General features: G+C 42.9%; 1 protein-coding gene across 1 annotated transcript in view; it reads left to right on the top strand.

Moving 5' to 3' along the window:
• The window catches only part of LOC132384535 (progranulin-like), an 86235-nt gene extending 62039 nt beyond the window's left edge, over positions 1–24196 (top strand). The window contains exons 12-13 of the mRNA XM_059955686.1: positions 9801–10016; positions 21470–24196. Coding sequence (XP_059811669.1) covers positions 9801–10016; positions 21470–21610 — 357 coding nt within the window. The 3' untranslated portion in view covers positions 21611–24196. The remainder of the gene's footprint in view (positions 1–9800; positions 10017–21469) is intronic.
• The last annotated feature ends 372 nt before the right edge of the window (positions 24197–24568 follow it).

Raw genomic sequence — 24568 nt, 5'->3', positions numbered from 1 at the left:
GTTGATCGCGAGGCGGAAATCACTCAGGCGGGAGTAGAGCTGGCGGAGCTGGGACAGCTGCTCCTGGCGACTACTGCTGGCTATAAGGATGTTGTCCAAATAGAAGAACGCAAAGTCCAGGTCGCATCCCACCGCATCCATTAGCTGCTGGAATGTCTGTGCGGCATTCTTCAGGCGGAATGGCATTCGGAGGAACTCGAACAGGCTGAACGGGGTGATGAGTGCTGTTTTGGGGATGTCTTCAGGGTGCACAGGGATTTGATGGTATCCCCGGACGAGGTCTATTTTGGAAAAGATTCTTGCCCCGTGCAGATTTGCTGCAAAGTCCTGTATGTGCGGCACGGGGTAGCGGTCTGGAGCTGTAGCCTCATTCAGTCTGCGGTAGTTGCCGCATGGTCTCCAACTCCCGGCTGTTTTGGGCACCATGTGCAGGGGGGAGGCCCATGGGCTGTCAGACCTCCGTACGATCCCCAATTCCTCCATCCTCTTGAACTCCTCCTTCGCCAGGCGGAGCTTTTCCAGAGGGAGCCTTTGTGCGCGGGCATGGAGGGGTGGTCCCTGGGTTGGGATGTGGTGCTGTACCCCGTGTCTGGGCATGGCTGCCGTGAACTGTGGTGCCAGAATCGATGGAAAGTCCGCCACGATTCTGGTGATTTCGTTGTCTGACAGCGTGATGGAGTCCAGGTGTGGGGCCGGCAACTTGGCTTCACCCAGGGAGAACGTCTGGAAAGTCTCGGCATGTACCAGTCTTTTCCTTTGCAAGTCAACCAGCTGGCTGTGAGCTTGCAAGAAGTCCGCCCCCAGGAGTGGTTGGGCCACGGCGGCTAGTGTGAAGTCTCACGTGAACCGGCTGGCGCCAAACTGCAGCTCCACTGTGTGGGTGCCTTAGGTCCGTATTGTGCTGCTGTTTGCGGCCCTCAGTGTGGGTCCTGGCTTCCTGTTGCGGGTGTCGTACCCCGTCGGGGGCAAGACGCTGATTTCCGCTCCAGTGTCGACCAAGAAGCGGCGTCCCAACTGTTTGTCCCAGACGTACAAGAGGCTGTCCTGGTGGCCAGCCGCCATAGTTATTGGCGGTAGCTGGCCCTTGCAGGGCGGGCGACAATGGCAGGCTTTTGTGCCCCACTGCTGGTGGTAAAAACACCACTGTTCACTGGCCTCCTCACTCCTGCCACTGTGTTGTGTGCGCCCCCCTGCCAGGCCTGGTCTGGTCTGCTGTTGGGCGCGTGGCCTGGTAGTCTGACCGACGGACGCCACGCTCTCCCTCTTGGCTTTCCACAGCACGTCTGCCTGGGCCGCCACCTTCTGGGGGGTCGCTCAAATCTACGTCGGCCAGCAGCAGATGTACGTCCTCGGGCAGTTGCTCCAGGAACGCTTGCTCGAACATAAGGCAAGGCTGGTGTCCGTCAGCCAGGGCCAGCATCTCGTTCATCAATGCTGACAGCAGTCTGTCTCCCAAACCGTCCAGGTGAAGCAGGCGGGCACCCCGCTCACGCCGTGAGATGCCAAAGGTCCCAATGAGCAGCGCTTTGAATGCTTCATATTTGCCTTCTTCCGGGGGCAACTGTATGAAATTTGCAACCTGGGCGGCCGTCTCCTGGTCAAGGGCGCTCACCACGTGGCAGTAACGTGTGGAATCAGAGGATATCTGCCGAATCTGGAACTGGGCTTCTGCTTGGCTAAACCACACGCGTGGTCGCAGCGTCCAGAAAGTCGGCAGTTTTAGCGAAACTGCGTGAACAGATGAAGAGTCGGTCATCTTTGGTCCAAATCCCGTTTGGACCGTCGAGGTCACCAATGTAGCGATGTACTACATACAGTGCTAGAGACGACACGCATTAGTCGTTTCGAGACTAGTTTATTCAAACTTCACGGCGCTGGCATTTAATCCCTAGTGCCCGCCCTCTCCGGGCGGAAATGACATCAGAGGTGCATTACCAAAGTCTCTCCCCACGTGCTGGCTATTTGTGAGCCGGTTCGCCTGCGCAGAAAGTGGGGCGCCACAATCCTAACCTTAAGGGGTAGGTGTGTGTGTGTAATTAAAAGCAGTATACCTTAATTGTAGCAATGTACAACAGTCAACATAGCAGGGCAGACATGTTGCAGAAATGCCTACAGAGGCTGAGCTTCTGTCCTTTAACCTAAGCTTGGGGAATGCTTCTGGTAACCTTTTCTGGTTCTTTTCTGCACAATTAATTAGCCATCTGATTATCCACATTAGGAGCTAGTGTGTGACATCTGACAGTTTGTTCTGAAGCATTTTCTCTTGGCCTAATAGTCATTACGACATCTGCAATAATGAAAAATGTTGTCCTCGGCAACCTGACTATTGTTATATGATAAAACTTCTAGCTGTCCAACAAGCACTGCACAGGATATGGAAAGACTTTCTGTTCCCATAGGTAATTAAAGATTAATTGAGCTTCCCTTCAAATGATGGTTGTAGTTCAAGTCACTTCCTCCTTTTGCACATAGTGTGCAGTCCTGCGTTTTAGAATTAGAATCAGGTTTATTATCACTGGCATGTGATGTGAAATTTGTTAACTTAGGAGCAGCAGTTCAATGCAATACATAATCTAGCAGAAAAAAATAGTCAATAAACAAGCAAATCAATTGTGTATATTGAATAGATTTTTTATAATATGCAAAAACAGAAATACTGTATATTTTAAAAGTGAGGTAGTCTCCAAAGATTCATGTCCATTTAGAGGGGAAGAGGCTTGCATACAATTTAAATAAAAATACTTCTACGTGGCCTTAATTTAGTTTGAGATCTCATTTAACCATTTGAAAGTCTTGTTTCAAATAATGCCCTGACATTGCAGCTCTCCTTCTGTACTGCACCAGGTTGTTTGTACTGAGACATGTTTTTGGAGTGTGGCTTGAATCCTGGACCTCAGTCATGAGGCTTGGTGACACTGGAGGTTTTAAATCAATTGAGAGAAACTGGTGCAGAAAATTGAGACATGGTATCCTTTAACAACTATTTGATGTTAAGGCCATATTAAGTGCATTTTGATGACATTTAGTTTTGCAAGCCAGGTCATTCAATTTATTGCATGGCATGCTAAAATCTCTGTGGTACAAGTCTTGTGGTTCTATGTGGGCAATAAACTTTTATAGCAAAACTGTTTAACCAACTAGGATGAAATAATATGGATTATGACTTGGGTTGTGAGATACAGTAGCTTTTTCTTTTCTCTGTCAGGGAGTTTGCTGTGCTGATAACATTCATTGCTGCCCCAATGGTTACACATGTGATGTTCAAGCAGGGCTCTGTTACAAAGGAAGTATTTCTGTTCCTCTGTTAACAAAAATACCAAGTATTTTGAAAGATGGAGCCTTAGATGTCCAGTGTGATGAAACTGTAAAATGTCAATCAGGCTCCACTTGCTGCAAGCTAGCCTCGGGATCATGGGCCTGCTGTCCCCTTCCACAGGTTAGTTGGTACTGCTTGGTTGTTTGTTTTTTAGCCATCTGAGTGAATGTTTCCATATTTATTCTTGTCATTGTCCTGTGGTGGCTCCCACGTGATTGGTGCTTTTTTTTTGTATGCATGCACAATGTCTTTTCTGCATGCGCTTCCTTTTGCAACAGTATAAACTTTTCAAACTTTGTAGTCAACTCTTCGACGTGGGATGGAAAAAGATGAGCACATTGTTCTTGTGCAATAAGCAATTATTTTTGGATGAGGGATAATTATAGCTGAGTTTGCATATCATTCATGGCATGCAGAAAAATTGCAACACAGAAGCTGTTCCATGCTGGTCAAAGAACTACTGTGTCTAATTCCATCATAGCCTTGGAAGTCATAGCTTCTTAAGTACACATTCAATTACTTTCCTGTTTCTGCTGTGTTTTGTATGCAGTGAGTGTCAGATCCCTGCCTGCTACCCTATGGATGAAACCTCCTCCTCTAGCCTGTGAAGCTTACAACATTTTAAATTTTAAAATGTCTTTCTTGCTTCCCTTCATATTGTTTATAAAGTGAATAAAGGTCGAAAGTTGAAAATATTGGACAGAAGTTAATAATGAATGTAGATCAGTTTTTATTTTGCATATGGAAATGCTAAACCAATTTAAAATTTAGGTTGAAATGGAGCTGTTCATTTGGAATGACACACAAGGTACAGTGCCACCTATAAATTGTAATGGGTTTTCATGCAGGATAATAAAATGCTACAAATGGAGGTAAAACCAGTTAGTGTAGAAAGGTTTAACTTATTCTCATTTCATGCTTTTCAAAATTCCATTAAGAATGCTCGTATTTTAACACCTGTCAAATTATCAGCAGTTTGGATTTGTAGATGTGGATTTTCTAGTGTCTGCAGTCTTGCATCTCCTTGATTGGATTTGTGGCCTGTCCTAGCCTCTAACTCCTTTAGCAGAAGTGGGCGTTGCCCATTCAACACTCCAATGTTCTTTACAGTTTAGTAGGATCATAGCTCATTTACCTTTTTACAAGTCTATTTTCCTATCATTTCCCCTTAACTCTGGATCCCCTTACTGGATAGAAATTTATTTGCATCTGATTTGAATATTGATTCAGCTCCCACAGCTCTGACAAGGAGTTCTGAAGATGTGTAGCCCTCAGGGAAGGATGTTAAATGGGTGCCCCTATTTTGAGACTATGCTGGCTAGTTCTGACCTGTTCATGAGAGAAAATACCCTCTCAGCATCTACCCCAAGCTAGTCTCTTGCAGTTTGATAAGATTGCCTCATTCTTTACAACTCTGAGTTACAGTATCAACTTGTTACAGGATTATTTCACCCTGACAGCATTATCCCAGTGGTCTTTGAAAAGTCCTCAATGAAATATGTTAAGTAGCAGCAAGATTGCTGCAGCACTCCAGATGTTTTGCTGTTAGCTTTCTTTACTTTTATGCTCCAATTCTCTTGAAATGAGGACAAACATTCCATTAGCCATCCCTATTACCAAGTGCACTTGTTTTGGCTTTTGTATTCGTAGACACTTTAGAAACTAATCAAGCTCACTGGAACTAAGTCTGAACCAGCTGCTTAACCTTCTGGATTAATGAAATGAATAATGGGTTTTCTTCCCTGAAGACCTGTCCATATTTAAAACGGGTGGGGAAGATTACACCTGCAAAAGTAGTTGGTTGTAACCCAAGTAGTTGATAAGAGGGGGAAAAAATGCTATTTCCTGAGTTTAGAACAGCTGATAAATGCAACTTTGCCATTATTGCTGCACCCTTTGGACTTGTGTAATTATTCTATAACACAGTCAAACAGTGTGGAAAGTCCTTCAGCCCATCAAGTGCATGTTGACAAATCACTTCTGTACACTAATTCCGTGCTAGTCCCATTTCAATACAATGCCTTTGACACTGCCCCTTGATTTTGCCGCTTGCCCATTTTCAGTCATCAATTAACAGCATCTGGATCAGGGGTTCTCAACCTGAGGTCTGCGGACCCCTCAATTAATGGTAGGGATTCATTCACAGCATTAAAAAATATTGGGAACCCCTGATCTAGAGGAATAAAACTATTGCACCTGGAAGTAATGCAAGCAGTAATGAAGAAGAAAGAGCAAACCACACCGCACAAGTCAGGATTAAACCTGGGTTATTGGAACTTGAGGCAGCAACTCACTACACTGTGTCATTTGGCCGTTACTGGAAACAATACAAATATCTATACAGACCTGCTTTGTTGAATTTTTGCAAAGAACAGAATGAACAGCACTAAGTAGAGTCATGCAATCTATGATATTCTTAATTGTGAATAATCTGATTTATGGCATTGTTTAAATAAGGTCTCAAAATTGTATCCTTTTTTAAGAGTCCAATGTACTACTAAGTGGATTTAAGTACTTGCAGCTCAGTTTGTTAGAATAATGTGACCTGCTTGAGTGTGTCTGGGAAATGCCTAACTTCTCATCTTTCAGATACTCTACAGTGATACATGGCTAGGAGAAACATTCTTAGAATGGGGTAATGGAATCTGCACTAAAAGAGACGATGTTTGCAATGTGTTGCTGGCACTGTTGTGCCAAGAAGCTGGTCTGAGCTTCACTGTGGGGCCATTGGGTTTATTACAATAGTTTATTACTCTGGGCTGCTGAAAGCTGTGCAGCCAGGCAGGGCGATAACGGCTTCCATCACATCCAACATAAGGTACCAGAACTTTTGATTCCGTGCAGTCTGTCAACATGTAGAACACTGCTGTCGGATCTTAATAGCATGACAAGTGCATACCATTATTAAGTATATGAAGCTTAAGACTATACCTCAGCCAGACCTGCACAATGCTAGCTCTCATGTATTGTTACGTAATTTGTTAGAAGGAATAGAGGTGTAGAATATTTTATAAATGGGAAGAAATTTTAAAAATCAGGTGTGCATAGGGACGTGGGAACCCTCATGCAGGATTCCCTAAAGATTCACTTGCAGTTTGAGTCAGTGGTGAGGAAAGCAAGTGGAATGTTAGTATTCATTTCAAGAGGACCAGAATACAAGACCAATGATGCAATGTTGAGGCTTTATAAGGCATTGGTCAGGCCACATGGAGTGTTGTGAGCAATTTTGGGTCCCTTGTCTAAGAAACTGTGTATTGGCATTGGAGAAGGTTCAGAGGAGATTTACGAGAATGATCCCAGGAATGAGAGGGTTATCATATGAGGAGCATTTGGCTCTAGGCCTGTATTTGCTGGAGTTTAGAAGAATTGGGGGGGGGGGATTTTCATTGAAACGTATTGAATATTGAAAGGCCTAGATAGAGTGGACATGAAGAGAATGTTTTCAAAAGTGGTGGAGTCCTTGGTTCACAAGGTTAATTCCCGGAATGGCGGGACTGTCATATGTTGAAAGATTGGAGCGACTGGGCTTGTATACACTGGAATTTAGAAGGATGAGAGGGGACCTGATTGAAACATATAAGATTATTAAGGGATTGGACACGCTGGAGGCAGGAAGCATGTTCCTGCTGATGGGTGAGTCCAGAACTAGAGGCCACAGTTTAAGCATAAGGGGTAGGCCATTTAGAACAGAAATGCGGAAAAACATTTTCACCCAGAGAGTGGTGAATATGTGGAATGCTCTGCCCCAGAAGGCAGTGGAGGCCAAGTCTCTGGATGCATTCAGGAGAGAGTTAGATAGAGCTCTTATAGATAGCGGGGTCAAGGGATATGGGGAGAGGGCAGGAACAGGGTACTGATTGTGTATGATCAGCCATGATCACAGTGAATGGCGGTGCTGGCTAGAAGGGCCAAATGGCCTACTCCTGCACCTACTGTCTATTGTCTATTGACATCCGTAAAAGCAAATGTCACTCTATTTAAGAAGGGTGGGAGGCAACAGAAAGGAAGCTATAGACCTGTTAGCCTGACATCAATGTTGTTGGAATCGATTGGTAGGGATGAGATTATGGCATACCTGGAGGCACATGACAAGATAGGCCAAAGCCAGCATGGTCTCCTGAAAGGAAAATTCTGCCTGACTAACCTACTGCAGTTTTTTGAGAAAATTACAAGCAGGGTAGACAAAAGAGATGCAGTTGGTGTGGTGTACTTTGATTTCCAGAAGGCCTTTGACAAGGTGCTGCACACAAGGCTGCATAGCAACATAAGAGCCCATGTAATTACAGGGGAGTTACCAGCATGGGTGGAACATTGGCTGATCAGCAGAAAACAGAATGGGAATAAAGGGATCCTATTCTGGCTGGCTGTCGTTTACCAGTAGAGTTCCACAGGGGCCGGTGTTGGGACCACTGCTTTTTACGATGTATGTCAATGATTTGGACTATGGGATTAATGGATTTGTGGTTAAATTTGCCAATGATACAAAGATATGTGGAGAGTGGGTAGTGTTGAGGAAACAGAGCCTACAGAGAGAATTGAATAGTTTAGGGGAGTGGGTAAAGAAGTGGCAAATGAAATACAATGTTGTAAAGTGTATGGTCATGCACTTTGGTGGAAGAAATAAATAGACAGATGATTTCTTAGATGGGGAGAGAATTCAAAATGCAAAGAGATCTGGGAGTCCTTATGCAGGATACCCTAAAAGTTAACTTCCAGGTTGAGTTGGTGGTGAAGAAGGCAAATGCAATGTTGGCATTCATTTCTAGAGGTACAGAATATAAGAGCAGGGATGTGATGTTGAGGCTCTATAAGGCACTCATGAGACCACACTTGGAGTATTGTGTGCAGTTTAAGCTCCTTATTTTAGAAAGGATATACTGACATTGGAGAGGGTTCAGAGAAGATTCACGAGAATGTGATTCCAGGAATGAAAGGGTTACCATATGAGGAATGTCTGGCAGCTCTTGGGCTGTATTCCCTGGAGTTCAGGAGAATGGGGGGGGGGGGGGGATCTCATAGAAACATTCTGAATGTTAAAAGGCCTGAACAGATTAGATATGGCAAAGTTATTTCCCACGGTAGGGGATTCTAGGACAAGAGGGCATGACTTCAGGATTGAAGGACATCCTCTTAGAACTGAGATGCAGAGAAATTACTTTAGTCAGAGGGTGGTAAATATCTGGAATTTGTTGCCACAGGCAGTTGTGGGAGGCCAAGTCATTGGGTACATTTAAGGCAGAGATAGACAGATAGGTTCTTGACTAGCCAGGGCATCAAAGCGTATGGGGAGAAGGCAGGGGAGTGGGGATGACTGGAAGAATTGGATCAGCCCATGATTGAATGGCAGAGCAGACTCTGACCGAATAGCCTGCTTCTGCTCCTATATCTTGGGGTTTTGATTAGTAAGGGAGACAAAGGTTATGGGGAGAAGGCAGGAGTATGGCATTAACAGGGATGATAAACCAGTTATGATGGAATGGCAGAGCGGACCAAATGGCCCAATTCATCTTCGATGTCTAATGGTCTCAATTCAGCTTTTTGGCACTGATGGGGAATTCATTGCTGGGTTTAAGCAAATTGAAGACAGTATTTCACGCTAAACTCCTGGCACAGTTACATGTAGCAATGAGGTAGGAAAGGGCTTATCACAATCCTGGTGCAGCAGTGAGGAAGGCAAAAGCTCACGCCAGTTTCCCTGCCTTTTTAATGCCAGGATACATGTGTCTGTACTTTGACTGGACAGCCAAGAGAACGATAATGTGTTCCCAATTTGTGGGAAAGTGATACTCTGTTACAATGTATAAGAGGAAGCATTTTTGATACTTAATTTGCGCCTTTAGAAGGAAAACACATTTAAGAATTCCTGTGACTGGCATGTACACTTGTGCCCTTTTGGTCTTGAAACTAATGATACATCTCAGATATTATCAGTATGATTTGATTTTTACCACTAAACTTTTACCTGTAAACCCTATAGTCTGATTGCTTAGGCTGCTGGATCTTTTGAATAGCCGTTTGATATTAATGTACCTGTTGATGGAGAAGTGGGACAATAGAGTTGTTTGTCTCCTGAGCCCAAGATTTTCCCACAGGACAGACTGGCTGTCAGAATACAAGTACAGGGTCTGGTGCTCTCCAATTGCCAAGGCATGCAGATGCACTTGGATGCAAAGTTTAACTGTAAATATCTAAGAAACTAGATTGAGTCCCACTAAATAACTGAAGTGGTTTAATCTATGTAAATGAGTAAAAGAACCATGTTACTTTGTATCCTACTTATGCTAGAAGGTACTGATGCCATAAACATTCAAGCTGTTTTGTTTTGCCACCTTCCCTAAGACACCTACTTCACCACGCTTTTGGACTTTATAATTTGCTGTGTTTGAGAACTGGTTTTGCTAAAAAAGCTTCTGTTCCCTTGCTTAAAGAGGGGGAAATTGTTGAAGGTGTGAAGTGTTGCTATTGATTTTCTTATTTCTTTTAGGCGGTATGCTGTGAGGATCACAAGCACTGCTGTCCAAATGGCTACACCTGTAATTTGACAGCCAAGACCTGTGAAAAGCAAAGTATCTTGGCACTCTGGCATGTCAAAGAGTCTGAGTCCTCTGGTGTACAATGTGATGATATGGTCCAGTGTGCTTCTCCAGCCACTTGCTGTAAGAGTGCCTCGGGCAAGTGGGCTTGCTGTCCTTACAAAGAAGTAAGTACTTCAGCAATTGTGTGGTGTCTGCAGGTTGACAGTTAACTCCTTATAAGACAAGTCAACGCTGACCAGGTCTTTAATGAATTAACTAAACTGAGCTGGATTGTTGCTGGGGATACTGATGTAACATAGCTGGTGAGAAGAATGCATCTATCAGGTTCATGTACTTAAATTGACCAGCATCAGAGAATAATACTATAATAAAGTTAAGCTGTATTGCATATTTGTTCATGCACTCTCTTCCCTATTTAAATTGCTGCTAACAAGTACTGCTTTGAGCTGCTTTAAAATATCCTGCCATTAGTGCAGTAAAAATAACAATGTGAAGTTATATAAAGCAAATTCTTCACCCTAAGCGTTCACGGTGAGTCAAGACATTGTTCCTTGGCTTACTTTGACATCTTGAAAGTGCTTCACATTCTCGGGCCTGGTGAGACATGTATTAATAAATTTAAACTCTGCAGCTCTTCAATTATCCTCAACCTTATTTTAGCTTTATTGTTTAATGTTACACTACAATCCTACATTTAAATCAATTGAATTATTCATGATCTGATCTCCTGTTAAACATTAGTGCAGATCTGGCCAGATTGGCTTGAGGTGCAGTAGTTCTTATTTGAATTTGATGAGATCTGTAATGTGAAAGATTGAGATAATAATGTATCTTGTATTCAGTGTTCAAGTTACTGATTTCTATTACAGATTCTATTTTGGGGAGAGTATAATTAAACCATTGAACTGTTGTAAACCCCAGATTCGGTGGCTGCGTTAGTCTGGGGAAGGCAGTCGCTGCCCCTGCCAAAACTGGTGGATGCTGCGTGATGTACCACGAAATAAAAAACAGTACACCATATGCAATTACACGGCTGAGCTTTATAATTCTCAATTGGACTAGAGGGCTAGTAAAGAAAACAAAAAAGGCCTATTTTAATGAAACAGTCTAATTTGGATATAAAGTTGGAACTCACGATTTTCCCAACCGTATGTTCTTCATTGATTTTCCCCAGGGCATCATCGACTCCATTCCACATCCACACAGTCCTGCAGTCCTACGACCTCTCCGTTTTCGCATCTTCTTCTCTCCATCTTCCGCCAAACTAAAAGCCCTCAAATCCCTTGCGCTTGGGCACACAAGATAAAAACCTCTCCTCATTGGATGCTGCACATTTCGAAGCCCCTGTTTAATCTAAACACTGCTACTATAGAGAACCCATTACATTAGCAATGAAACCTTTCCCAGGGTGTTACAATGTCTTTATCACTAAAAGTATTAATGTATTTTTGGATGTAATAGCTTCGGGTGTTTCTCCTCCCAGTTCTTAGAAATCTTTATTAATGAAGAATCCTGCAATACATCTACTAATTTAAGTTAACTGGATTTAAACAATGTGGGGTATTCAATTGGCATTTTATCTTTTTACCCTCAGTGAGCCAGTGGTTAGAGGTGGTCTATTTTTGCTCTGTCATCAGTTGTCATCAGTGCAAAATTAGAGACGCAAATGACCATCTTTCCTAGAAGCCCTTCGTATACCAACTATCATTTGACAGATATGTGCCAGTGATCTCATAGGAACAAATGTGATTCAGATTTTAAGTGTGTGATATTTGACTTTAACTAGGCTAAAGATGAGTAATAACTGTGGCATTGGCAGTATCAGACATGCTATGAACAAATTAATTATAAGAGATCCATTCCAATACTTGGTTTGGATCACGATATAGAAATAAAGCAATTGAATGAGAAGACATTCTACTTGAACTGTTCACTTTTACAAAATGTAAAACCTATCGACCTAGTGAATAAACTTCTTGGGCTTCCAGCCGGGTACAGATATCAATTTTAACCAACATTTCTGATAAACTCTGGCATCTTCATCAGGGATGATGCCTGAGCATGTCTAGTCCAGTAGTATGTACACCCCTGTTGTCCATCTCTCCTGATTGGTTAAATAGACAATAGGTGCAGGAGTAGGCCGTTCGGCCCTTCTAGCCAGCACCGCCATTCACTGTGATGATGGCTGATCATACACAATCAGTACCCCGTTCCTGCCCTCTCCCCATATCCCTTGACCCCACTATCTATAAGAGCTCTATCTAACTAACATCCAATCCACATCCAGTTGGGTTCCCACTGTCCCACCTTGTTAAAGTTGAATTCCAGTTTTTATTTGGAGCAAGACCTTCCTGTTTGTTAAAATTCTTTTCCTCTCGTTTTATTTCAATGGCTTCCTTCACCAGGCACAGCACAGTAGTTTGGTGCTGAAATCAATCCTATGGCCATTGTGAATGCTGTGTTCCGCTACTGTCAATTTCTCTGGGCAACCCAAGCAGATACACCTGTGATCCTTGATGTGGGTTTCCATTATGTGCCCCATCTAGTCGATTACATGCTGCTTTGCCAGCTGTAAATGCCAGCAGTCATAAGTCCCAGTTCATCTTTGACCCGCATAAGCTGTGATTTGAGCTTCCTTATAGGTTTGTGGATGGTATTAATCTGGTATTTCAAGATCCTGGTGATCCTTCCACAAATCATGGAAATGTATAGGGAAAACAGGTGGTAGCGACGGGTTCCTCCTCGTTGTTGGGTTTCCTGCTTTCCGTTGTCCCTTTAAGGGTGCGAATGATTTCCTTCACCTTGTAGCCATTCTGAAGGAATGTTGTGCATAATCGTATTTTCTCGTGGAAGTGCTCTGGGTCCAAAATAGATTTTACGTGGTTATCAAAGCAGAAAGAGCCACTTTATGTTGGGAGGTGTGATGGTGAAGGAAACCATAGAAATAAAACTAGAGGAAAAGAATCTTAGCAAAGACGTACTTCTCACTCGACATAAGAACTGGAATTCAACTGTAAACAAGGTGAGACAGCAGGAGCATTGGATGAGGACTAACCAATTAGGAGGGATGGACAATAGAGGTATAAATACCTCTGGACTAGACATGCCCAGGGATCATTCCTGATGAAGATGAGCGTTTGCCATGGAAATGTCAGGTAAAATCAATATCTGTACTGGGCTGGAAGCTGGAGAAGAGTTTATTTAGCATAAAAAGGAGGCGCTGCTTAGCGGAGCGGTCATTGACCGGAGTGATCTGAGGCATAGTGGTAGCGCTTTGGCAATAACAGGTTGAGTCCAGACAAGTTACCTGTGAGGAATAGAAACAGGAAGTATGTCTGTGAGGCCAGTGTTCTGTACTGGATGTCAGATGTGGGAAATCCAGGAGACTCTCAGTCTCCCAGACGGCCACATCTGCGCCAGGTGTGTCGAGCTGCAGCTCCTTGGGGACCGGGTTAGGGAACTGGAGATGCAGCTCAATGACCTTCATCTGGTCAGGGAGAGTGAGGAGGTGATAGAGAGGAGCTATAGCCGAATAGTCACACCAGGGACTTGAGACAGTTAAGTGGGTAATGGTCAGGAGATGGAAGGGCGAGAGACAGATGCTAGAGAGTACTCCTATGGCTGTTCCCCTGACCAATAAGTACTCCTGTTTGAGTACTGTTGGGGGTGGGGGGTGGCCTACCTGGGAGAAACAGCAGTGGCCGTGCCTGTGGCTGAGTCTGGCTCTGTGGCTCACCCAGGGCTGGTGTTGATCAGAGATAGTGCCACAGTTGCAGAAAAGGAGGAAGTCATGGAGGGATTGTCTACCGAGTCTCTGTGGGTGGAAGTTAGAAACAGGAAGGGAACGATAACTCTACTGTATTTTTTTCTTATAGACCACCCAATAGTAACAGGGGCATTGAGGAGCAGATAAGGAGACAGATTCTGGAAAGGTGTAATAATAACAGGGTTATTGTGGGAGATTTGAATTTCCCAAATATTGATTGGCATCTCCCTAGAGTTTGGATGGAGTGGGGTTTGAATGGAGTGGAGATTGTTAGGTATGGTCAGGAATTTTTCCTGACGCAATATGTAGATAAGCCTACAAGAGGAGAGGCTGTACTTGATCTGGTATTGGGAAATGAACCTGGTCAGGTGTCAGATCTCTCAGTGGGAGAGCATTTTGGAGATGGTGATCACAACTGTATCTCCTTTACCATAGCGTTGGGGAGTGATAGGTACAGACAAGTTAGGAAAGCGTTTAATTGGAATAAGGGGAATTATGAAGCTATCAGGCAGGAAGTTGGAAGCATAAATTGGGAACTGATTTTTTCAGGGAAATGTACGGCAGAAATGTGGCAAATGTTCAGGGGATATTTGTGTGGAATTCTGCGTAGGTACGTTGCAGTGAGACAGGGAAAGGATGGTAGGGTACAGAAACCATGGTGTACGAAGGCTGTTGAAAATCTAGTCAAGAAGAAAAGAAAAGCTTAAAAAAAAACACTAGGTAATGATAGAGATCTAGAAAATTATAAGGGTAGCAGGAAGGATCTTAAGAATGAAATTAGAGTGCCAGAAGAGGCCATAATAGACAATGGACAATAGGTGCAGAAGTAGACCATTCGGCCCCTCGAGTCTGCACCGCCATTCTGAGATCATGGCTGATCATTCACTATCAATACCCAGTCCCTGCCTTGTCCCCATATCCCTTGATTCCCCTATCCATCAGATATCTATCTAGCTCCTTCTTGAAAGCATCCAGAGAATTGGCCTCCACCGTCTTCCGAGGCAGTGCATTCCACACCTCCACAACTCTCTGGGAGAAGAAGTTTTTCCTCAACTCTGTTTTAAATAACTGACCTCTTATTCTCAATCCATGCCCTCTGGTACTGGACTCTCCCAACATCTGGAACGTATTTCCTGCCTCAATCCTATCAAATCCTTTAATTATCTTAAATGTTTCAATCAGATTCCCTCTCAATCTCCTCAATTCCAGTGTGTACAAGCCCAATCTCTCCAATCTCTCTGCGTAAGACAGCCCTGCCATCCCAGGAATCAACCTAGTGAATCTATGCTGCACTTCCTCAATTGCCAGAATGTCCTTCCTTAAACCTGGAGACCAAAACTGTACACAATATTCCAGGTGTGGTCTCACCAGGGCCCTGTACAAATGCAAAAGGACATCCTTGCTCTTGTACTCAATTCCCCTTGTAATAAAGGCCAACATTCCATTTGCCCTCTTCACTGCCTGTTGCACTTGCTCATTCACCTTCATTGACTGGTGAACTAGGACTCCTAGGTCTCTTTGCATTTCTCCCTTACCTAACTCGACACCGTTCAGACAATACTCTGCCCTCTTGTTCCTGCTTCCAAAGTGGATAACTTCACATTTATTCACATTGAATGACATCTGCCAAGTATCTGCCCACTCACCCAGCCTATCCAAGTCTCCCTGTATTCTCCTAACGTCCTCTTCGCATGTCACACTGCCACCCAGTTTAGTATCGTCAGCAAACTTGCTGATATAGTTTTCAATGCCCTCATCTAAATCGTCGACATAAATCGTAAAGAGCTGTGGTCCTAATACAGAGCCCTGTGGTACCCCACTAGTCACCTCCAGCCAGTCTGAGAAACACCCATTCACTGCTACCCTTTGCTTTCTATCTGCCAACCAGTTTTCTATCCATGTTGAAACCCTGCCCCCAATGCCATGAGCTCTGATTTTACTCTCCAATCTCCTATGTGGCACCTTATCGAATGCCTTCTGAAAATCTAGGTACACAACATCCACTGGCTTACCCTCGTCTAACATCCTTGTTACACCCTCAAAAAACTCCAACAGATTAGTCAAGCATGATTTGCCCTTGGTAAATCCATGCTGGCTCGGCCTAATTCTATTACTGCCATCAAGATGTGCCACTATTTCGTCCTTAATAATGGACTCAAGTATCTTCCCCACGACTGACGTTAGGCTAACAGGGCGATAGTTCTCTGTTTTCTCCTTCCCTCCCTTCTTGAAAAGTGGGATAACATTAGCCACTCTCCAATCTTCAGGAACTGATCCTGAATCTAAGGAACATTGGAAAATGATTACCAATGCATCTGCAATTTCCTGAGCCACCTCTTTTAGAACCCTCGGATGCAGACCATCTGGACCCAGGGATTTATTAGCCTTCAGTCCTACCAGTCTACTCATCACAGTTTCTTTCCTAATGTCAATCTGTCTCAATTCCTCTGATATCTTATGACCCTGGCCCATCCATACATCTGGGAGATTGCTTGTGTCCTCCCTGGTGAAGACAGATCTAAAGTACGCATTAAATTCTGTTGCCATTTCCCTGTTTCCCATAACAATTTCTCCCAATTCATTCTTCAAAGGGCCAACATTGTTCTTAACTATCTTCTTTCTCTTCACATAGCTAAAAAAGCTTTTGCTATCCCCTTTTATATTCCTGGCTAGACTGAGCTCATACCTGATTTTTTTCTCTCCGTATTGCTTTTTTAGTCAATATCTGCTGTTCCTTAAAACTTTCCCAATCATCTGTATTCCCACTCATCTTAGCACCTGTCATACCTCTTTTTCTTTAATGCTATGCAATCTCTGACTTCCTTTGTCAACCACTGTGGCCTCTTCCCCCTCTTTGAATCCTTCCTTCTCATTGGAATGAACTGCTTTTGCATCTTTTGTATTATCCCCAAGAATATCTGCCACTGCTGATCCACTATCTTTCCTGCCAGGGCATCCGCCCATTTAACTTTGGCCAGCTCTTCCCTCATGGCTCCGTAGTCTCCTTTATTTAATTGCAACACTGACACCTCTGATCTGCCCTTATCCCTCTCAAATTGTAGATAAAAACTTATCATGTTATGATCACTACTTCCTAATGGCTCCTTTACTTCAAGATCACTTATCAATTCCTGTTCATTACACATCAAGTCCAAAATAGCCTCGTTCCTGGTTGGCTCAAGCACAAGCTGTTCCAAAAATACATCCCTTAGACACTCCACAAACTCCCTATCCTGGGGTCCAGCACCTACCTGATTCTCCCAGTTCACCTGCATGTTGAAATCTCCCATAAAGACTGCATTACCTTTAGCACATGCCAATGTTAACTCCCTAATCAACTTGTACCCAATATCCACGCTACTGTTTGGGGGCCTGTACACAACACCCATTAGGGTCTTTTTACCCTTACTGTTCCTCAGCTCAATCCACACAGACTCTACTTCCCCTGTTCCCAAGTCACCTCTTGCTAAGGACTGAATCTCATTCCTCACCAACAGGGCCACCCCAACCCCTCTTCCTATATTTCTGTCTCTACGATAGCATGTATACCCTGGTACACTCAATTCCCAGGCCTGATCCCCTTGCAGCCATGTTTCCGTTATCCCAACAATATCGTAGTTCCCCATTTTCATCTGAGCTTCAAGCTCATCTGTCTTATTTCTGACACTACGCGCATTCAAGTATAGAATTCTTAGCCCATTCCTCCTCTCTTTGCTTAAAACACTGTCTATTGTACCTAACCCAGCTCCTTGAACTTCCATCGGGCTAATTGCACCTTGAATTTTGATGACCTTCTCAAGATCACCCAAACCTTCTACACATTTAACCCCATGCTCCTTCTGACCAACCCTCTGTACGTGTAACTTTTTCAACACATGTTCTGTCTCACCTTTCTCATTTACACAATTAATATTTGGGAAACGTGTATTCCCCACCTGTCCCTTATCCTTCATCATATCATCTTCTCTCGTAATCTGGATCCCTGCCCCCTGCACATCTAGTTTAAACTCCCCCTCCAGTTCAGATGTAGACCGTCCCTTTGAAACAGATCCCAACGTCCCTGGAACAAAGACCAATTATCCAAAAACCTGAACCCTTCCTTCCTGCACCATGCTCTCAGCCTCGTATTGATGTGCATAATCATTCTATTCTCGCCTCACTTGCACGTGGCACAGGTAGCAATCCCGAGATTGTCACCCTGGAGGTCCTGCCTTTCAGCTTCACTCCTAACTCCCTGAACTCGCTAAGCAGGACCCCCTCACTCACCTTACCTACATCGTTGGTCCCTACATGGACCACTACATCTGGGTTCATGCCCTCGTTCTCAAGAATAGCCTGCTCCCGATCTGAGATGTCCCAGACCCTGGTACCAGGGAAAGGCATTAGAAAGCCTTGGCAAGCAGGATTAAAGAAAACCCGAAGACATTCTACAAGTATGTGAAGAGTAAGAGGATAATACATGAGAGAATAGAACCATTCAAGTGTGACAGTGGAAAGTGTGTATGGAACTGGAGAAGATAGCTGAGGTAATTAATGAGTACTTTGCTTCAGTATTCACTATGAAAAAGGGTCTTGGCCATTGTAGGGATGACTTGCAGCAGACTGAAAAGCTTGACCATATAGACATAAAAAAAAGTGGATGGACTGGAGCTTCTGGAAAGCATCAAGTTGGATAAGCAACGCACACAAAATGCTGGTGGAACGCAGCAGGCCAGGCAGCATCTATAGGAAGAAGTACAGCTGACGTTTCAGGCTGACACCCTTCGTCAGGTTTCCTCATGTTTGCGAAGTTGGACAAGTCTCTGGGACTGGATGAGATATACCCCAGGCTACAGTGGGAGGTGAGGGAGGAGATTACTGAGCCTCTGGCAATGATCTTTGCATCATCAATGGGGACAGGAGAGGTTTTGGAGGTTTGCAGATGTTGTTCCCTTATTCAAAAGAGGGAGTTGAGATGGTTCAGGAAATTATAGACCAGTAGGGCTTACTTCAGTGGTTGGTAAGTTGATGGAAAAGATCCTGAGAGGCAAGATTTATGAACATTTGGAGAGGCATATATGGTTAGGAATAGTCAGCACGGCTTTGTCAAAGGCAGGTTGAGCCTTATGAGCCTGGTTGAATTTTTTTGAGGATGTGACTAAACACATTGATGAAGGAAGAGCAGTAGATGTAGTGCATATGGATTTCAGCAAGGCATTTGATAAGGTACCCCATGCAAGGCTTTTTCAGAAAGTACGGAGGCATGGGATCCAAGGGGACAGTGCTTTGTAGATCCAGAACTGGCTTGCCCACAGAAGGCAAAGAGTGGTTGTAGACGGGTCATATTCTGCATGGAGGTCGGTGACCAGTGGTGTGCCTCAGGGATCTGTTCTGGAACCCTTACTCTTCGTGATTTTTATAAATGACCTGGATGAGGAAGTGGAGGGATGGGTTAGTAAATTTGCTGATGACATAAAGGTTGGGGATGTTGTGGATAGTGTGGAGGGCTGTCAGAGGCTACAGCGAGACATTGATAGGATGCAAAACTGGTCTGAGAAGTGGCAGATGGAGTTCAACCTGGATAAGTGTAAGATTTTTGTAGCTCAAATATGATGGCATAATATAGTATTAATGGTAAGACTCTTGGCAGTGTGGAACATCAGAGGTATCTTGGGGTCTGAGTCTGTAGGATACTCAAAGCTGCTGCGCAGGTTGACGTGCTTAAGACGGCGAACGGTGCATTGGCCTTCATCAACCATGGAATTGAATTTAGGAGCCGTGAGATAATGTTGCAGCTATATAGGACCCTGGTCAGACCCCACTTGGAGTACTGTGCTCAGTTCTGGTCACCTCATTGCAGGAAGGATGTGGAAACCATAGAAAGGGTGTGGAGGAGATTTACAATGATATTGCCTGGATTGGGGAGCATGCCTTATGAGAACAGGTTGAGTGAACTTAGCCTTCTCTCCTTGGAGCGACGGGGGATGAGAGGTGACATGATAGAGGTGTACAAGGTGAGGAGAGGCATTTATTGTGTGGATAGTCAGAGGCTTTTTCCCAGGGCTATAATGGCTATCACGAGAGGGCACAGGTTTAAGGTGCTGGGGAGTAGGTACAGAGGAGATGTCAGGGCTAAGTTTTTTACTCAGAGAATGGTGAGTACGTGGAATGGGCTGCCAGTAACGGTGGTGGAGGTGGATATGATAGGGTTGTTATGTGGCAGCAGCAATAGACCACATACTCAGTTTTAATGTTAAACAACTATATTTTCAGTATCTACCCAAAATAGAGACAATTAAACAAATTACTCCCCTAAACAAAAATTAACAGTGCTATGCATTTTGTAGCTCACAAATGGTGTCAGGTTTGGGAACAGTTCTTCTTAAATCTTACTCAAACACAGTCCCAGAAATGGCAATCCAGATGATTCCAGAAATCCATGGAAATATGTGACGGAAAGAAACTTGTAAATCCACACTAAGATGACACGAGGCGGCGATCACAGAAAATTCCCGCGGATGCATGCTTGGAAAACAAGATAGCAGTCACAGTAGATTCCAGACATTAAGCAGTGTTCCAAAATCCACCTCGGGATATGACAAGGTGACAGTCACAGAATATTCCTTAACACAAGTGGTTGCCACCTAACACACCCAAATCCACGTATGGGTTAACAAAATATGGTCGCCACAGGAATACTCCAGAAATCCAAGTATGGATCATGTAAAGTGACAGTCACATATCCAATATGTGCTGTGCCGCTAGTTATCATAATCCTCTAGACATGAAGAATGATTAGACTCGTCCGCTGCTGTAGCGAACTTTTCAGCTATCTCCACCCAGCTCGCTCTCCTGCTGGTAGCTCGCAGTCTGCTGTTCCTCCTCTGCTGAATGTCCCAGAAACCTGTCTGTATTTTGTTATAATGACGTTATCCACCTGCCTCGTCCAGGCGCTTAAAATGACACTCGCAGTAAAAAAAATGTTGACACATAACAGGCTCTTTTAAGAGGCTTTTAGATGGGTACATGGAGCTTAGAAAAATAGACGGCTATGGGTAACCCTAGGTAATTTGTAAGGTAGGGACATGTTCGGCACAGCTTTGTGGGCCGAAGGGCCTGTATTGTGCTGTAGGGTTTCCATGTCTCTGTCTTATGTTTTCTGTGATTAGGTACAGATTGAGTACCCTTTATCTGAAATTCTAAAATCTGAAAATCTCTGACTTGACATCCGAAATGGAAAATTCTACAAGGCAATGCACAGGTCTCTGTGTTCCAAAGAGTTCTGAGACGTAACCTCACATACGTTTTTTTAAAAAAGTTAATGAAAGAAACACACACAATGAAAAATAAGGATCTTGACCATGTATTGAAAGAGTGGACTCATCAGCATCAGAGAGTGGTCAGGCCCCACTTGGAGTTCTGTGCTCAGTTCTGGTACAGCCTATATTGTGCTGTAGTTTTATATTTCTATATGCCAAGAAAGCTCTAGATCCTGTATCTACCCAAGTTTAAGGGCTTATTTATCACTAAAATTGAGGTGTTTAGCCCAGTAGACATTTTACAGTTAGAATTTTAAAAAATATATATAACTGGAGCTCATTCACTATCATCAACTCCTCGTGCACAAGTTGAAATAAACATTCTGGACTGGAGAACAATAATAATTTTGTTCATTGCGTTAATCAATGCACACTTGCTTTCTGTCATTCTACCTCAGAATAGCTTTTCTAGGGTTGAATGTCAGAAGGATTTGCAGACGGGTGAAATTGAGTTAATTGCTTGCTTTAAAGATACCAAACTGATATGCACATGCCCTGTCTTTTGTAATCTAATATTTATAGAGTTACTAATCTGACATTGATTCTTTTGCAGGCTACTTGCTGTGAAGATAAGATGCACTGCTGCCCAAATGGCTATATGTGCAATAAGGGAGCTAAAGCATGCACTTTGCAGCCTAGGCTCCGCTGGGACCAATTTTTCTGGAAGCGCAAAAGGGCCTTCAACTTCCTGTAACCTGTTTTGGGCCCTTGAACCACTAGCTACTTAATGCTTTAAAACAAAATCTTTCAGTTTGTAAACTTGAGAATTGTTCACCAAAAAAAAGCTTTGGCTAGCATTTTTTTTAAAGTAGTGGAATTTCTGGTAACGTGTACTACACGAGGCAACTCTGGGTGGCAAAATCCTGATTGCTAACTGGCTTGGAACTAAATTTCAGTGGGTTAAAACGCTTGCAATAAAATTCTAGGGATTTTGTGAACTGAATTGTGTTTTTGCGCATTGCATATTGAATTGAAAATTGCATTACATTGAAATAAAGCAACTCGAAAGAACAAAAGCAGACAACTTACCTGATTGATGCTTGGCTTGATTTTTAAAAAAAAATTTACTTCTAAATCTTTCAATTCAGTTGTAACTTTTTTTATGTATTAAGTATGCTGCTCATGATTGTGTTCATAACCATCACATCTAACAGAAACACTAAAACATTTGAAAATTCTGGTAAATGCAGTGTAGACAATGGTGGAGGGTAGGGTGAGGGAGAGAAGATGTATATAACTGTTTGGTTTGGCCTATATTATACATGCTCAACTGAAAGTTCTGGTGCATCTCTTTATCTGTGCCTTTTTTTTTTGTATAGTTGAACCTGCCGTAGTTGAGGGTGTCCTCCTAGAACTAGTGTTCTAGCATCTTTTCTGGCACGAGTGACTCCAGCAATATTAAAATTGTCCCTTGGGATCAAATTAACTACCGGTATACTTGTTTGCGAAGATGTTATGCTTTATCTAAAAATGCAGCACCCAATGATTCATTGTTGTTTTCAGATGTCAGTTGCTGCTCTTCCATCTTTAATAAGATATCCAAGCATAGCCTTCATGATCTGTAAATGTCTATTCTTTTTAAAAAAAACTATGATATTATATAACATTTTTTGACAGTCTGGTTGTGGCAGATTTTCCTCAGTGTTTCTCTGGTTGACCCACACATCTTGAATTCCCTAGACATGGTAGGTCTGGTCAGAATAAGGATGATCTTAACAGAGTATAAGTTTAACTAGAGTACTCGGGCATAAAGTGTCAACTAGCTGTTAAATTGGGGGTCATGCATGCCTATCTGACGTTATGCTGAAATAGCCTGTAGAAGTAGAGGCACAACAAAATGGATTTTAACACACGATATGGAATTTGAGGTTTTAAGTTTTGTGTGCAAAATTTGATAGGTACTAATTAGGCTAATATTCCCTCATTGTTGATGGTAGGTGCATTTTGTCTATTCCTAGCTCAGTTCTAGTGTGTCTTTTCCTACAATTTCTAAAACTTAGTATCTTACTCAAGCTAATGCTAATTTAAAGATGAAGGCACATAATGTGCTGGTGCAAGGTCTTTAGGCTGGCATGCAGAATTAGAACTGCCTTCTAGCAGCCTCAGTAAGATGACAAACTTTCAGCTATGTTAAGATTTTTTCAGTTTGTGCACAGGATGAATACTGGCTCACATTCCATGTAATAGAATTAGTTAAATCTTACTGTAAATGTTGATATAAAAATCTAGTGTTCAACAATAACTTAATGCAACAAGGAAAAAAGCCCATTCAACTTGACTGGTCCTCACCAACCAGTAGGTCTCCTTCTCTATTAACCCTTGCCCACCACTTGTTCATTGCCTCTATGCCTAAGTGATTCAAGTGTTATCCAGGCAGTTAAATGCTGGCAGAGACCCAGCTTTAACCTCCTTCCTACCCCTTCTCTCCCTGGTAGTGCTAGATACACTCTTGAATCTCTAAACTGCCTTGTTCTGAACCTGTTTCCTCTAATTTTATCCACCTCTTTGGGGGAATGCTTCCTGCAATAAAACCTGTTGGCACTGCTCAACTTTGTATACTTCAGTTATGTACCCTCAAGCTCCTGCTTCAAAGGAAAAGACTTCTCTCTGATAACTGAACTGCTGCATCCTACGCCACATTCTGGTGAATTTCCTCAAAATCCTCTCCAGTGTTATCATATTCTTCCTATACCTTGGTGGCTAGAACTGCATGCAGTACTGAGATAAAGTCTGATAAATGTTGGTGCATAAGCATCTACTTTTGTATTCATTGTCCTGATTATTGAAGGGCAGTATCCTGTGACTTCCCAACCACATTGTTTACCCATGTTGCCATCTGTAAGGATCAAAGTCTATTCCTAGGATCCTACCATCAATGGGATATGTCTTATCCTCATTAATACTACCATATTGTTTAATGTTTGTAAATCATTTCCAAATGAGTTGTGTATCTGGGCTATTTTGTAGAAAATTCTGCTTGTAGATGGGCAGAATTTTCTAGTTCCAATAATGCATGATTTCAGTTTGTTTTTAATTTGGAGTACTTGTTTCTGTTTAAACAATGCAATTCTTTAATCGTATCTTCCACTGTGCTACTTAATTAAATGTTTTTCTTATCAGTGAGACTTGGTCAGCTTGTTGGGTTTGAACATCAGCTCATTTGATGGCAATCTGCTTTATTTTTACTGTAGATGCGATTTCTCATTCTGAAGATCATAATTGATTTATACTATGTAGCTTTTGTTTGCTATTAAATAAAACTGAACCGATTTATTAAAAATCCTCCCTCCAGTAATTCTGCTTCATCAGCATCTTCTGCATACCAAAGGAGTAAAATACATGGAATATGCATCTATCCCATCAGGCCATAGGGTGGGTAGATCTGAATATAATCTGCTTTATCTTGGACTAAGGATTCAAATCAGTTAACTGTAACATGAATTATAGTCTATGATTTGGTCTTCCTAGCTGGTATTCTATTCAATTGAATAATTCCAAGTTTCATAATGCAAGTGATGCCAATACATTAACAGTTATTGGCTGCTCTGTCAATTACATGTTACTAAATTACAACAAAAAGATAAAGGGAGAAAATTGCGAAAACAAAGCAGGGGACTTCTATGGGCATATACAAAGGAAGAGGGTAAGTAAA

Source organism: Hypanus sabinus, chromosome X1, assembly GCF_030144855.1.
Source record: "Hypanus sabinus isolate sHypSab1 chromosome X1, sHypSab1.hap1, whole genome shotgun sequence".
In the NCBI taxonomy this organism is placed as follows: Eukaryota; Metazoa; Chordata; class Chondrichthyes; order Myliobatiformes; family Dasyatidae; genus Hypanus; species Hypanus sabinus.
Note: the sequence above shows the minus strand (reverse complement) of the source record. Positions and strands in the feature narration are given on the sequence as shown.